At 39.0% G+C, this 16,767-nt stretch overlaps 1 protein-coding gene across 2 annotated transcripts in view; it reads right to left on the bottom strand.

Moving 5' to 3' along the window:
• The window catches only part of slc25a12 (solute carrier family 25 member 12), a 93,857-nt gene extending 77,308 nt beyond the window's left edge, over positions 1-16,549 (bottom strand). Inside the window, exons 1-2 of one of the 2 annotated variants that reach the window (XM_012970445.2) lie at positions 16,002-16,549; positions 12,673-12,720 (exon numbers count right to left, since the gene is read on the bottom strand). In XM_012970445.2, coding sequence (XP_012825899.1) covers positions 12,673-12,720; positions 16,002-16,013 — 60 coding nt within the window. In that variant the 5' untranslated portion in view covers positions 16,014-16,549. Of the gene's footprint in view, positions 1-12,672; positions 12,721-15,005; positions 15,234-16,001 lie in introns of those variants that run through there. The other variant, XM_012970444.3, reaches the window with a different exon arrangement.
• Between the last annotated feature and the right edge of the window lie 218 nt (positions 16,550-16,767).

Genomic DNA, 16,767 nt, shown 5'->3' with positions numbered 1-16,767 from the left:
AGTTTAAAAAAATTTCCAGTGATCTGAAATGGGACAGATTCCCTCATCACTATCACTAGCATTTAGAATATGGTAATACATACTAATTCTTTTAAACATATGAAAGAACAAGTTTTAACAATCCGAATCATATTCAAAGGTCCCCTTACATCATCAGAAATCTTGATTTCCTAATTAGCTTTCTGACTGGCAGGCTGATTTCACTCACTGGTCAACATTTTAAAGCTGTTGGATGCTGGTTATAAATCAACAGAACAGTATGAGAGGACAGTCTAGCGGGCGTCATGCCGAGACATCTTGCACAAAGAACTCTGCTGGTGTTTTGGTCCCTGCCCAGAATTTTAGCAAGAACTAGCCAAATGAAAATTGGAAAAAGTGAGCGAAGGAAACAGCTTGTTTCATAGTCTCCAGTGAATGCCCATTCTTGAGTTTGACTGACGCCATTAATATAAAAACTAACAAGCTAGCTTACCCAAGTTCATTCTAGAGGGGATATTTATGATTAAAACATACATCCAAGACATTTTGCCTCCAGGTTTGCTAGAACAGTGTCACATAAATCCTCTGGAGTATGCAGTTCCATGGGCAGTAAGTTTGTGAGGGTGAATTTCCACCAGGCTAGAACTCTTATCTGCCTGATCTGAATCAACACCCTCTACATTTACAGGCAGGAGACTGGTAACCTCCAGCTATCAGTACAAAGGGCTTAAATCTCCTTAAACCTTCCTGCAACCCCAGACACTATATGGGAACCAATGGTTTATAAGGTGTGCTACTAACTAAACTAAATCTCCATTATAAAAGGTTGCCCTTTAGAGAGAGAAGAGATTTACAAGGAAGCTGCAAATATAATCCTTTTTCACTTTGCCTCCGTTGTAGGAAAAATTACTGGAAGATATTATATATATATACTGTAAACAAAAGTGGCCAGTAATATACAGAAGCATGCTATTGAAATGGCTACATTCCTTTAGGCCATGACAAAAGTACCGTACAGTCTATACTTCACTACAAGCACTGATATATTCCCAGCCAATTGCAGATCTGTTTTCCTTTACTGAACCTAAAAAACTCAATATCCTTTTCCCATTTTCTTCAACAAACCATGCTGTCTAAATTATTTTTTTTCCTCTATATCATTCAACCAGCACAGTGTTCATTGCTGGCTCCCTGGCTTTGTAATCCTGAACTGCCATTCATACACAGAGCTGCACGACATCTAAGGAACTTGTATCTAATAGTCATCATTTTGCATTAAAATCATTATCATGGGAACAAACACTGGAACAAAGTGTCACAAAAAGCACAACCATAAATGGTATATATGGCATATTAGTATTACTTTTTTTTAACTGTGGTTAATATAAAATCAGCACAGATAAATGTGATATCAATAGTCTATCCGATTTTCAAGCTTACATATGATGCTACAAAGCAAAGACATTACTACAATAAAGAAAAATGTTGCTTGGCCACCAAGGGAAATAAAAAGCAGGACAGGTACCGAGGAGTAATGGACAGAAATGGAACACAGCCAGCAACATCCAGCTGCAGACAGTCCCATAGGCTCGAGAGAGAAATAACTATGGATAATAGGGCCATTTTAGATTTTAACCCTTCTTGGGTTTTGTGATGTGTGTTTTTTACCCACAAAGCAGCATTCTAACATGATTGTGGCCTGATGTTATAAAAACAAAAGCCATTGTGAGTGCAAGCGTTCGCAAAGTGGCCTAGAATTTTTCAATGCTGGGACTGCATCTAAGTTTTGTAGCCCACATGAACCAATAACATGCATGAATTTATTATTCTTACTGCCTAGATACCTAAACAATAAATGATGATTGCGTACTTTGGATAACTGTACTTGGGCAACATATGCTTGCCTTATTATTTATACACCCTCTAAAGAACACATAAAATAAAAGCAAATTAAAGAACCAGAGTAAAGATGCTTATATGTTGTACATGGGCATACATCAGCTGCCAACTCAGCCTTCCAAGGGTCAACTGATGGCCAATATGAGGAAAACCAATCTGGGCAGAAATTATTTGCGAATCTGGCCAAAAAGTTGATCTGTATGTGAAGGGCCAGCTGAAATCATGGCTGTATTTCTTGAAGAAATATTTCATGAAATGCATCTGCTTCTTCATAAATCCAAACTACAGTAGCCATATGTAAACGCTTCTACAGAATTCAAATATGTTCCTGTAATAAAAATCATAACAGAGAGGTTTCTGGAATACCCATAGTATCAGCAGCAAGGTAAATTAACTCTCAGTCTAAATAGATTTAAGGCAGGCCTTGTACAGGTATGGGACTTGTTATCCAGAATGCTCAGGACATGGGGTTTTTTGTAGTTTGGATCACCATACTTTAAGTTTGCTAAAAAATAATTTAAACCTTAATTAAACCCAATAGAATTATTTTGCCTCTATGAAGGAAACATGATATCTTAATTAGGATTAGGTACAAAGTACTGTTTTATTATTACAGAGAAACTTAAATCATTTTTTGCAAATGTGCAATATTTGATTACAATGCAGTTCTGCAATTCAGAGCTTTCTGGTTAACAGGTTACCAGATAACAGATCCCATACCTGTAAAATGAAAACCTTTTACTTCTATTTCAGTCACTGCACATGGAAAGTAGATATGCAGGTTTTATAACTGATATTGTAGGCTACCTGCAATAACTGATATTGTAGGCTACCTGCCAAATAGATCCTTGCAATGTGGAAAAAATAAACATGTGAAAAGTCACGAGTGAAGAAGTCTAAACATTTTCAAACTGCATGATACATGAAGATGCTTTTTTGTTTTTTTACTTTTGTGAAAGAAAATTAATAATGTCTTCCAGGAGTTCCCACCGCCCATATAATAAACCCCACTAAAGAGAATATTTAGGAGCAGATTTATCAAATATTGGGGTTGATTCACTAAATGGCAATAAAACGAGCACTATTCATAGCATGCGTTAATAATGTTATCGCTTATTTTTTGCGACTTAACGGTCGATTCACTAAAAGGCCACGTGTCATAACTAAGAAGCGATGTTCTTTGAATTATTTAACTCGCGATGAGCGTTTTTCTTGCGTTAATTCCTGCTGTGTTCGTTATTTCCCACCGCGCAATATATTTCGCCGCTTGCTATATTAGCGCACGATTTTACGCACGTAACCATTACTTTTGGAAAACTACTGTTCTGATAATTACCATTTCCCTGCAAACTGGAGGCTGCATCACTCTAGGGCCAATACATACTTGAAAAAATCCCACTGCAAAGTCCATGTTGTGTTGCCAAAAGCTCACGAACGAACAATTTTCTTTAAAGGGGACCTGTCACCTTAAGAAATAATTCCAAATTGTTTTCTATTGTGTTTTTCAAGCAAAATGAACTTTACTTACACTATATAAATTATTTTAATCTTATTTTTTTCAGCCTTGGAATTCACAATTGCAGCGAGCAGGCAGGCGCAATTTTGTGGACACTGTTATCAAAGCAGGCATTGCTTCCTGCCAAAATCTTGTTTCTGTGCCAGTATGGGGGGACCTAATACCCATATCCATGCACTGGTTACACATTTAGATGGTGAGGAGGGAGGAGCAATGTGAGGATGCAGCAACATCAAAGAAGTTCTGAATTGAAAGTGAAAGTAACTGTCTGTTCCACCTCTATGCCTAAGGCATAGACAGCTGGGATTTTAAAATGCTTTTATATTGGGTATAGATGTGGTAATAAAAAACTGATTTTGGGTTTCATGTTTAATATGAAAAGGGCTTTTATTATACAGCTTTTTATGTCTGGGTGACAGGTCCACTTTAAGTACCGCCTACCCCAAGTAGGTGTTAAGTTTTGCACAGACTAATGAGATATTTAGCGCGTTTAACGCTTCATATGTGTTTGTGAATCACGCGTTAGTATTATTTCTATGCGAGAATTAACACAATGAGAGGTAAATAATGCATTGCGATAGTGCGTTTTTTTGCGCATTCGATATGCGTCTTAACGCCTGCAAAATGACTTTGATGAATCGGGACTTAATTATCGCATGCTTTTTAACGCAAAAAAGCATGCGATAAGCGTTATCGACCTTTAATGATTCGGCCCCATTGAGTGGAAAATCCTAAAGAATTTGTAATTGCCCATTCATAATAACTGTCAACAGCATTTTCCTGACAGTGAGATTTTCCTAATAGGATTAATAATGAAACAATGATTGGATTTTGATGAATCTTAGTGATGACGTCCTGGCATACTTGTTTTATTGGTGCTTGCATGAGTTTTTTTTTCACGATTGGAGTCTTTTTGAGCTATAAGAGTTGGAATGTCTGGTATTTATTATGTGCAAAAAAGTGCATAAAACCTGAATGCAAAAATTTGCAATCTAAAAGCTTGTTTATATAGATGTCATTGCGAGTTGTCTTAGGCGAGTTTATTCAATTTAGAATAACAAACGCGAAAATTAATAAATACGCCCATAAATCTTTCACAACGACTTCAAGATTTATTAAATCGCAATTGTGAAAAAGAAAGAAATCTAATTCTCTAAACCTGTTGAGATTCCATAGAAGTCAATGAGAAGTGTAATTTGAGCGTTCAGTTGTTCTGAGTTTGTTTTTAAATTTACAATTGCATTTTTCCCCCGTGATCTCAGGCTGTTTTTGTTTCCACATAATTTTATAATCATTACCCATTTGAGATTTTTCATACATATGAAAATCACTACAAAATGCAATTGTGGCAAAATTATGGTTTTATCACAAATAAGCATTTTTGAAACTAGAGACTCAACCTAGGTTAATGAAACCTAACTGATAGGATCCATCATCTGAAATGTTCCGTAGAAAATACGATATATCCAAAAACAATGTATAAATGGTTTGGATGGCTAGGTGGGTTGGTATGTAAGATGAATATGTTTGTTTTTCTTGCCATCTTTCCATTACATAGTTTCTATGGTAGGTAGAGAAAATAACTGTTCCCGAGTCTACTGAAATGATGATTTAAAGTATATCCGAATGTTTATCATGTTAGAGAAACTTGAATATACCTATGAATGTTAGATTTTCTTTTATACCTGTATTTTAGAGTCACAGTGCGACTATTAAAGCCATGTGTCTAAAAGTATCCAATCATCTTTCAGTCTGCACATTTGGAACCTTTTAGAATACTCTTTCTTTATAACCAAAAAAAACATTTTGAGTGTATAAGTCGATCTTTCCAGGAGCCGAAAGCTTTGAAAGCTTCCCAATCTTTTCTCTCCTGTGACAGAATTGCAAGACCTTTGCCATATGACAACAAAAGGACTGTCAACCAAAGTAGAGCTGCAAATGGCTTTTAACACACTGATCATGCACAGCACCTTCCAACCTCTATGTGCCACAGAACATTACGTTGCCATAGATACACAGGCAGTTCATTGGTATTCATTCTATGGCAGTTGTTCCTCAAAACAGCTCCAAAATAGCCACTATCAAGTCAAGGGTTACATTTATATTGGGTTGAGCAGATTAAGACAATTGAAATTCAGATGCATGTCCAGTTCCAAGCAAAATTGTTAGGCTCCTGTTGCACAGGTATTGGACCTGTTATCCAGAATGTTCGGGACCTGGGGTTTTCCAGATAAGGGGTCTTTCTATAATTCGGATCTCCATACCTTAAGTCTACTAAAAATGTATTTGGTAGTTGGGATCAAGTACAAGGTACTGTTTTATTATTACAAAGGAAAAGGAATTAAAAATTAGAATTATTTGTTTATAATGGAATCTATGGGAGAGGACCTTCCAGTAATAGTTATTAGACATAGTTATTGTCTTTCATTCTGCCAGCAGCAATGTTAACACTGCTTGCTCTATTTAGTCGGGTTTATCTATCTGCCTCTGGTAGGGGACCCATTATCCACAATGCTCTGGACTTCTGGATCTCCATACCTTAAAGGCCCCCATACACGGGCCGATAGAAGCTGCCGATATCAGCCCCTTGGACCGACTCGGCAGCTTATCGACCCGTGTAGGGGCAGAAACGAGGGGCCTGGCCGACCGATATCTGGCCTGAAATTGGCCAGATATCGATCGGGCAGGTTAGAAAATCCAGTCGGATCGGGGACCGCATCGGCTCGTTGATGCGGTCCCCGAACCGACTGCCCCATTGCCGCGTGCAGAATTTGATCATTTGGCCCCCAGGGCCAAACAATCGAATTCGCCTACATGCCTCCCCGATATCGCCACCCGAAGGTGGGGATATCGGGTGAAGATCCGAGCGAGCGGATCTGCCCGTGTATGGCCAGCTTAAGTCTACTAAAAAATACTATATAACATTAATTAAACCCTTGCCTCCAATAAAGATTTATATCTCTAAGCCGCACTCCATTATAAGTCTCAATATATCAATAAATCAAGTTCTATCATCAAAATTTACAAAAATTACAAAATTTCATGCAAGATAAAAACATTTGAAATGTTGAAATGTTTTTATCTTATATGAAATTTTGTAATTTTCGATGATAGAATTGTGATTGTGAATATGAAATCTACAAAAATGAAATATATGGGATGAATTTTACTATGTATAAATAAATGAATTGTTTTTATTATTGATTATGCCCTCCACCAACTTGATTTATTGATACCTGTATATTGAGACTTATAATTGAGTGTGGCTTAGAGGGCGCTGTTCTTAACAATTTATTCAAGATATCTATATAGCTTGACACACCGCCAACGCAAGTGGCTTAATTGAATCTATTAAGACAGGAGTGCTAAGAAAACATTTTGTTATTATAGAAAAAAAGGAAATTGTTAACAAAAATCTGAATTATTTAATAAAAGATGCGTAAAAGGCGGCCTTGTAATTCAGAGGTTTCAGGATAACGGATTTGTGGATTACAGATCCCCAACCTGTATATACCCAATTAAATATATTTTGATTTTTAAAAATCTCAATCTCAGTTGTATTTATTTTTATACTGCACAGGGAGCACAAAATTCAGTAGGAGACAAATGACAAACAAATAGTTCCAATGACAGGGAGTGAATGAGTTAGCTGTGACTGACAGAAGCTTGCAAATAGAACTGAGAGAATCCGAAAATGAAGAGTACCAGCAATACCTATACCCTTTGCCTAAAGGTTTATGGCACTTACTGGGTTAACTGTTTTGCTGAAGGCAGGCTGCTGTTATGCAGAGCTGACATATAACCTAACTGGCCTCCATGGCAATGCTAAGCACCATGGGGCAGATGTATAAAAGGTAAAGGTTTTGCACTTGCAAATTCACTGAAAAATTATGTACAAATATTTTTTTTTTTCACATCATGAAAAATGTTTTAATTTTAGTGTAACAAATTTTTTTAAATGTGTTATTTCAAGCTATTTTCTAGAAGAATCTTCTATGTTCATCTAAAGTGTTTTGTAGATTTGGGGTAGCAAAAACTATTATAACCTATGGTTATTGAAAATTTTTCCCAAAATTCAATTGAGCAAATAAGTTTATTTAAAAAGTTATTTGAAACGTATATTTCCCCTGATGAGAAAAAATAAAAAAACTGAGAATCTTTACTGATTTTGGATAAATCCACCCCACGTTTAGGAAACACACCTTATGAATAAAATTTCATTGGAGCAGCCATTTTCAATAAAACGTGTATAAAATAAATACACAAACAAAGCATAATTTATTTAGTTAATTTTATTGTATATAAACTTTTGTGTAGTCAAAAAAGGTTAAAGGATAGCAACCCCCCCCCACCCACCCAAATAATTTTAATTTTTATGCTAATTATAAAAAAATGCTTTCACACATATTCCTTACGTGCCAAAACTGACAATCCCATGGGTTTTTTCTGGGGGGAGGGGTATAAAATATCTTTATCTTACTTGGGGGCAGATTTATATTTTTTATGAAAAGAACATGGATGAGTTTTTATTCATATAAATATTCATTTATATCATGCTCTAAACTCACATTTTGTCACATCTATTCTATGTTTGTTCCCCAAAAAACAAAACAAACTTCTTAAAATTCGGTAAGGAACAGAGTAGGTGAGATCATGGCACAAGAGAAAAATGCTCATATCCTTATAGATTCTATTAAGAAATGTTTACATGGGGTCCATGGATAAAATACATATGAGTGACAAATATCCACAAACCCTCCTTTCTATTTAATCACAGCAGGATACTGAATTGCTGCAGAAGTGTGCAATATATTTATATAAAAAATATAACTTCTGGTGGTCATCTATATGACTCTTGCGCATTTATAGTTTACAGTTAGAAGGTAGGCAGATTTACCCAGATGTATTACTGTTTTGTTTGGATTTATTTTATGTATATTTAGTTATGCATTGGCTGTTGGGCTTTAGGGCTCTGGTACACGGGGAGATTAGTCGCCCGCGGCAAAACTCCCTGCTCGCGGGCGACTAATCTCCCCGAGTTGCCTTCCCTCTGCCATCCCACCGGCGAACATGTAAGTCGCCGGCGGGATGGCAGACGCGGCGGCGCGATTTCGCGCAAATCGCCGAAAAAGACTCGCGAGTCTTTTTCGGCGATTTCCCGAAATCGCGCCGCCGCGTCTGCCATCCCGCCGGCGACTTACATGTTCGCCGGTGGGATGGCAGAGGGAAGGCAACTCGGGGAGATTAGTCGCCCGCGAGCAGGGAGTTTTGCCGCGGGCGACTAATCTCCCCGTGTACCAGAGCCCTTAAAGGGAAAAACAGAAATTAAAATATTATGTAATATTGCCCTGCACTGTAAAAGATGTGTGTTTGCATCAGAAAGAGTACTATAGTTTATATAAACACAGCTGCTATGTAGCAGATAATGGCTAAGCTCTGTAAAACACAATTATATTCTACAGACCTTATCTGTGACCTGCTATGTAACCTGTGCCTTCTTTGTTTCTTTCCAACTTAAATGGCTGCCCCTGAAGCTTGACAGCAGTTTATCTGAATTACAGTAGTTTTTCTGAAACAAACACACAATTTTTACCAGTGCAGGACAACAGTATATTTTAATTAGTTTTAAACACTCACTTTTTTGTGTTACTGATGCTTATTCCATGTAATGGGATATTTTGTAATGCTAATGTAATAATGTTCAATAGTATGGATTTGGTTTGTTTACCCTTTCCACATAATCTGTATTTTTTAAATCTAAATAAAAAATGATTGAGTTAAAAAATACTTTAGCTGCAAAGATAGCATGTTCCTCCTCCAAAACTGCACCTAGAATTTCAAAAAATGTTACAAGAAAGTTCTGGCTGGGTCATTTCACACTTTCCTTGTCCTTACCTGCCAAAGTAATCTGATTTATTAGGTGTGGTGAGTGAGAAAGGCATCACATAGCTAAGTATGTATTAAACTGAACAATCAATGTTTTTTAACAGGTACAGAGCAAGTCACAGCAGGAGTATGCCTGAGTATATCTGTTAATACAGATTTTTTGCTATGATAGTAAGATGCAGTGAAATGCAATAAATGCATCACAACAATGCTGTTAAAAGGCGAAGTTCATGTTTACAGTAACTCATAGTGCAATGGCTCTTTTACAGGGAAAATAAAATCTCTCTGACCCCTACCACCATACACATCTAGTTGGTCATTCTTTTCTAACATAATCACTATGTTTAATTCCGTTACAAATGTTGACTGAAGTTTTTAATCCTTTTCAGACACCAGAGTAACTTGGGTAACATCACAGCCCCCGTTGCATCCCTTTGGTCAGTGACTGTCTGATGACGGGCATGCAAATGTATTAGGTTATAAACATGTAAATGTCTGTATGTCAAGAAAGACACAGAAGAACAGGTGATTCTGGAACATGGATAGTGTAAATGGTTCCTGCTTTGGACCTCTGTCTGGTTCTCAAATGGGGGTCACTGACCCCGGCATTCAAAAAAACCTATTGCTCTGTGAGACTGCAATATTATTGCTTTTGTTACTTTTTATTATTTAGCTTTCTATTCAGTCCCTCTTTTATTCATCTTCTAGTCTTTCATTCAGACCATTTCCTGATTGTTATGGTAAATTGGACCCTAGCAACCAGATAGCTGCTGAAATTCCAAACTGGATAGATGCTGAACAAAAACTAAATAATTTTAAAAAATCCACATATAAAAATTTGTATTTTTGTATGTAGTTTTGCATTGCTACAATTTGCCAAGTAAACGTATTGTATCTCTGCAGTTAGAAATGGATAACTACCAACATTTAAGAATTGTTTTGTTTCCAGAAATGTTTTGGGCCCCTTTTTCTTCAACAACACTTTGTTATGGTTGCTGACCCTAGGAACTAGAGGCAAGTTTATGACTGACAGGCAGAGAGATGAATAGGAGATGACCTGAAGATAAATAATAAAATATAAAAAAATAAAAATCTAACCTTGGACAGCAATTAGGGCCATCAGACAGCAATCTGGGGCATCAGACTACATAAAAAGTCCTGATACTCTGGTAGCCCAAGTTTTAAGCCCAGTTCCAGCCAGGGTGGTCAGGGTGATGCATCCTACCAACTAAATAGAATGAGGCACCAATTTGAGAGAAATATGCAGACTAAGCTCTGATCCACCTTGGCCACCATCTATTATTACAAAACACACCCCTAATCAGACCTAAGTGGCCAGGCCTCTAAAATTGTAATTTTCTACTTGTTCCCCCACCATTGTTCCACAATGCCAGCTGAATCTAACCAAACTGACAGTTTGTAAGCAACATGTTTCCCTTCTATACATCAGACTTTAGGAGTGGGGACTGAGGTGGATTTTGTGTGAAACATCATCGGTTGAGGGAATAACTTGTGGGTTGAGGGGTAGAAAAAATGGTAATTACAAAATAACTTGCCAGTACATTTATAATACTGGCCCTGCCCTTAGCTGGTTGCACCTTCAACCCCTCAGCTCATATACCCCACCACACCAACATTGCTGGTACCTAACCAGAATTACTGGTGTACCCTGCCCAGCTCCCAATGCAGATGTGGCAGGCAGCAAACTGATTCTAAAATCGTGCCACCCTAGGCCCAGGCCTTTGTGGCCTTCTGACATGCCTGGGTCTGAGGTATTAATGTGACCCAAATGGTTGCAAATGCTCGGTTTCTGTTTTAAAGAAAACATTCAACTGGTTGCTATGGTTTAACAGAGCTAAAGTAATCTCTGCAACTGTCACATTATCCATTATTTCTTGGCAGCAGAATGCTACAACAGAACAAAATAAACACCAAGAAATAAATAAAGTTATATCCTTTTTCCAGGAACATATAAAACAAACACCATTTAATCAAATAAAGGAAAGCTTAACAAATATATCAGAGACTTAAAACTCAACAATAAGCAAAACAACAATGCATGGCAATGCTAGCAAAAACTAGTTCTAAGTAATGAAAACCCTTGAAGTAAATAGTCCAGAAAATCAAAAAGTATCAACAAAATGGACAAATTTACTGAACTGACTGTAAACAGTGTTCAGGTGATTCACAGTGTTCTTGTGTATTTTGCTACAGATGTATACATGCAGATTCATACACTCCTGTCCAATCAGCATCAGCAGCACAGTAATACCCCAGAACTGAAATCCATTGAACATGAATGAATTGCTTATCTGATACCCTTAGGCAGTGTTCCTGTTTTCAAAAATGTACTAGTCTGGGGTATATTTCTAGAGGCTCCACGGCGTAATCTTCTTTGGCTTTTTCCATCTTCTCTTCGTTCCAATCTGGGTAGCGCTCTACTGCATATGCGCCTGCCCATTGAAAATAATTACACTGAATACGTTTCTACAGATGTACTCCAGTTTCTGTTAACAGGAGCACCATCCTAGGATATCATTTAAATAATTACAATCCCTGGGGGGTGTATAAGATTTTGGCATAGGGAATCTGGTAAGGATAGCATCACAAGATGACCCTGTCCTTACTGAATGCCCTATGCCAAAATCTTATGCACCAAGCAGTTACACTAACTCTAACCTGTGCTTCTGAATAACATGGAATTTAGGGGACGGGAAATTCCTACATGCCTCCCCTTGCCCCTCATGAATGAACCCACAGGACTCATTCGCATTTCAAAACAGACACAGAGACAAGCAACAGTTGTGTTTCGCAGGAAAGTAGTTTGCAAAGTACACTTTGTTAAATACACTGTGCACAATGCATTGGAGGTCAAAAATGACACTTAGCTGTGTTTATTCACTAACATTTTTATATGTCCTTTTGCACAAACATTGTTCTGCACTATTGTCCTTTTGCACCAACATTAATTTGTGCCGTTGTCCTCCTAAATTACCATTCCTAAAAAAAATCAACACTTTTTTATTTGTGTGGTGCAATTCTTACTGTGCCCTGGAAATCTTTTTTTATCATGCTAAATTCTCCACAATTAAAGGAAAATCGTAGGAATCGGCTACCCCCATTGTGCCGTTTAACATACCCCCACTGTTGTCATTTTGCAGCAATAACTTGAGTTGGCCACAGTTCACTATATGTGAATATAACATAATAATGCAGTGAACATGTTGTGAACAAGGTAGCGTGACATTGTTGACAGTTGCCATGCATGATGTTGCACACTACAAAGCTTGCTTCCCATAACCACTTGGAAGAAATATAGTTGCTGACACACAAAGCCACAAAACTGCTTTTGTAAACCACAGTGATTTCACTGATGCAATATGAATCCTTACCTGGAGAAATATATTCTTTAGCTCAATGGGATCAGCTCTCTTTGTAAACTAGAATAACAAATGTAAATATTAATGAGTGCTGTATTTACAGTGGGTCACTTCAAATGCACATATCCCTATGGCAGATTTTTCATCTCTTAATTGTGGCTACTGCAGAAAAAAAAATAGTTCTTTACATAAATAGCTTTCAAAGACTTATTTCACTTGTTAAATTGTTGCTTTAACATGTACGATCCCAGTTTATTACACGTTCCTCCCAAGGTCATTTACATAACCAGCTTTTCTGCAAAATTATAAAAGGGAAAATAATATCAACTGTTTCAATGCACTAAAAATTACATAACTATGACTCTGCTGGGAGTTGCAATTTAATTAAAGGGTTGCAAAGTGGGCAAAACGCATATGTGTTATTGTTGCCATTGTGCTTGCTGTTGCCCCCTCTATCTAACTACATCTCAAATGCTGATCTGCAGGACCCCACTACTGTCCTTTTTTTGCACGCCCAAAAGAAAATAGCACACAGTTTTGACAACAGGCAAAGTATGGACCTCAGAATTTTACGACTGTACTCCCAACGTTGCATGACAGCCACAGTGTGGTCCCCCAAGCATTTTATTACAGGCATAATATGGCCCTCCCGTGTTTAACAACAAGCACAGTTTAGCCCCCAGCATTTCATGAAAGGCACAGTGTGGCACCCCCATCTTTTCACAACAGGCAAGGTGTAATCCCCCCCACAGGCTCAGTGTACCCCCCCCAGGTGCTCACGACAGGTACAGTGTAGCCCCAACCACTTCATGACAGACACAGTGTGGTCACCCAGCATTTCATGACAGGCATGGTTTGGTCATCCAGTGTTTCACAACATGCACAATCATAACATGTGTCTTCCATAAGCTGCCCCCCTGCTGGTTCACCTCCTCCCTGCCCCGTTTGTCCACTTTGTCTCTGCTGCTTCTTCCTTCCTTTTGAGCTTGTGCAGATTAGAATAATGTCCACTAAGGTTGTTTGAAATTCATCTTGCGCATGCGTGTTGAGTGCAGCTGAGAACTCTTCATAGAAAGGTACTGCTCATGTGCAAACCTCAATCTATATAGAGATTATATATATGTGTGTGTGTGTGTATATATATATATATATATATATATATATATATATATATATATAAGTATAGAGCAAGCTAAGAGCTATGTGTGTATTTTTGTTCAACCATGATTCAAATACAACTACCAGAGCTCACTGACAGCTAAGACACCTGTTATCCCCATGTCATTAGGATGAAAATTATCTGCTTTGTGTTTTTTTTAAATTACGTCATCATTTTGCCTAGTTGATGTCTCTGTGACAGCATTTGTCTGTCTGGGGTAAAATGAACAGACCAACTAAAGATATTATGGAACCAGGTCTGGACAGAGACTCAAAACAGGCCCTGGCATTTCAAGTACACAGAGGCCCAAACAACCCCCACCAGCCCACTAAATAGTGATTGTCTGTGGCAGCCCCTAAGGTTGCCAATTGTCTGGTTTTGACCCGGACAGTTTAGGTTTTCAAGGGGTTGTCTGGGTTTAAACCTTCTGCCTGGCTTTCAACATTTAGAAAAACCCTCCCTGATGTCATCACACTGGCAGAAATGTCCTCATGTGATGACGTTGGCAGTTTGCATCATCACACACACCCCCCTTTTGTGGCAACCCTAGCAGCCCCTTTGCCATTTGCCAAAATCCACAGACTGCCATTCCAGGCCTGTTAGGAACTTTTCTAATAATACAAATTGCTCGGCTGCAACGGGATCACAAACTGATGACCTTTATATGAAATTAAATAAAATGCATCTTGTACAAATGTGGGGCGCCCCTGATTTGCAGAATAGGGAATGTGCAGCACATGCAACTAAGCAAGGACTTGTTGGTGAAACCGTGGCAGTAGGGTTACCAGATCATCCCTGCAATACTGTGATACCAGCATGCAGCATGGCAGCAATCAGTTGGGGAGCCTGCAGCTGCATGACTGCATTCGTTTCTGGCACACGTGATATGTTTTAGGTGTTTCGGTTCTTAAGTGCTGATCAGGCAAATCCTAGCAGCAGGTGGAGGCTCGTAAAGCTTATACAGTGCAGATGAGAGCAATTAAAATGAAGCAGCAGCAGCAGGGCCCCTGTGATGTACAGAACACTGTACCAGACAGACAGGGAAAGCAACACCGTGCACAAATGAGCTAACACAAGACACTGCATGCACATCCCTAATAGCAGCCGGCTGGGCTCAGGTTAAGCTTCTGCAAAGCATGGAGAAGGCATAAGCTGCTAAAGCAATAAGAGGACTAATCAGAGTCACCTTGACCGCCATGCTGAGGCTGCTGTGATGTCAGCTGGCATAAGGCGCGCTCCTGCTGTCTTCCTGCACTGTGCACGCGCTCTATGCTAATGAGCCAGACGAATCAGTGTCAGTGAGTCCGGGGTGATCTCCTTGGCATGACCTGCTATAGCCCTGTACTGTCTGTGTGAATGCCGCTGTCAAGACTCACTGGGGTTACACTAGCACTCTGCTGGGGGAGGGCTGGCCCTGCCTAGGCTCCCCCCTCCCACCCAGACCAGAAAATAGAAGGCAGTGCAGAAGCGCAGTGAATACCAATGAAGCCCCATAAGGGCTGTGTGTGTAGCTGGCTGTATGAAACTAGTCTGGGGGGTTGGTTTGGAAACAACAAGCTGCTTCCAAGGGGTGGGAAAATACAGGGAGGCAGGGCTAGGCATAACAAAATGTATTTAAAGTGGTAGCATACAGGCAGGGATCAAAACTAACCTGTGATTTTAATGTGACACCACTGTTGTTCCAGGGCTTAGGTCACAGTGATCCCCAACCAGTGGTTCATGAGTAACATGTTGCTCACCAACCCCTTGGATGTTGCTCCCAATGACCTCAAAGTAGGTGGATTTCTGGCTTGGGGCAAGTGTTAATTGCATAAAACCCAGTGTAAAGCCAAACAGAGCCTTCCATAGGCTGCCAGTCCACATGGGGGCTACCAAATAGCCAATTATAGCTCTTACTTGCACCCCCAGGAAATTTTTCCATGCTTGTGTTGCTCCCCAACACTTTTTCCATTTGAATGTGGCTCACAGGTATAAAAGGTTGGGGATCCCTGGCTTAGAATTTACCTGAAAAATAGGTGCTGACCATTTGTCCCAGGTGTTTATTATTACAAAAAGTGCACAGGATCCTTACCCACCAGCCTCCTTCTGGTGCCCTTCTGGATTAAGTTGCTATAGAAAGACTCCATGGCTCAAGTTAAGATCATTACTTTAATACATCTACCCTTTGGGCAGGGGAACTCACCAGGAGTGCCATTTGCCACCTTTTTTGTTTCCACTGGGGATAGAGCCCCTGGGTATTCAATTCAGCAGTCACAATTAGCTGGTCTTAAATATGGTCCCATTGAAGAAAGGCTATCTCTTTTTTGAGGATGAGATGTGTTGCTTTAGACAACCTTGCAATTCATTGCTGGAGGTGCTGAATATTTTCTTCCAGTATACTATGTAGTTGGATTGAACTAAAACGGCGACTGGGTGCACAGCTCACTATCAACCAGATGCCTGGAAAGTCCGGTGTTAAGACTATAAGGGGGACATTTATTAATGCACGAACGTGTACGAACGCTCCAGGCTTTTTTTCTGCAACAATTTCGTACCTTGCGCGACAAAATCATATTGTTGCGCTGAGTAGGAATGTTTCGGATTCATTCAAGCCTCGTTATCATGACTTTCCTTGAGTGCCATTGATTCCTATGGGAGGCTTCCAAAATCATGCACAGAAGGATCAAAGTTGGAAAGGTTTTCCCGCTGTTTACAATCGTTCGGTACGAAAATTTTGTGACTTTCGGAGCGCCAATACGATATTATCGTGACTATTCCAATTTTTTCGTAAGCATTTTCGTGATATTTGCGATCATCAGAAATTATAGTATCCAATCCGAATTTTACCCATTTTGGGATTCAAACTCGTGATTTGATGAATGTGCCCCTAAGTATAACCAAAACAAAGAAAAAAACGTTTTGGTCAAAAAAAGAATGAGACCATCTCTTTGGATATTTTTAAAATTACA

Source organism: Xenopus tropicalis, chromosome 9 (assembly GCF_000004195.4).
Source record: "Xenopus tropicalis strain Nigerian chromosome 9, UCB_Xtro_10.0, whole genome shotgun sequence".
Classification (NCBI taxonomy): Eukaryota; Metazoa; Chordata; class Amphibia; order Anura; family Pipidae; genus Xenopus; species Xenopus tropicalis.
Note: the sequence above shows the minus strand (reverse complement) of the source record. Positions and strands in the feature narration are given on the sequence as shown.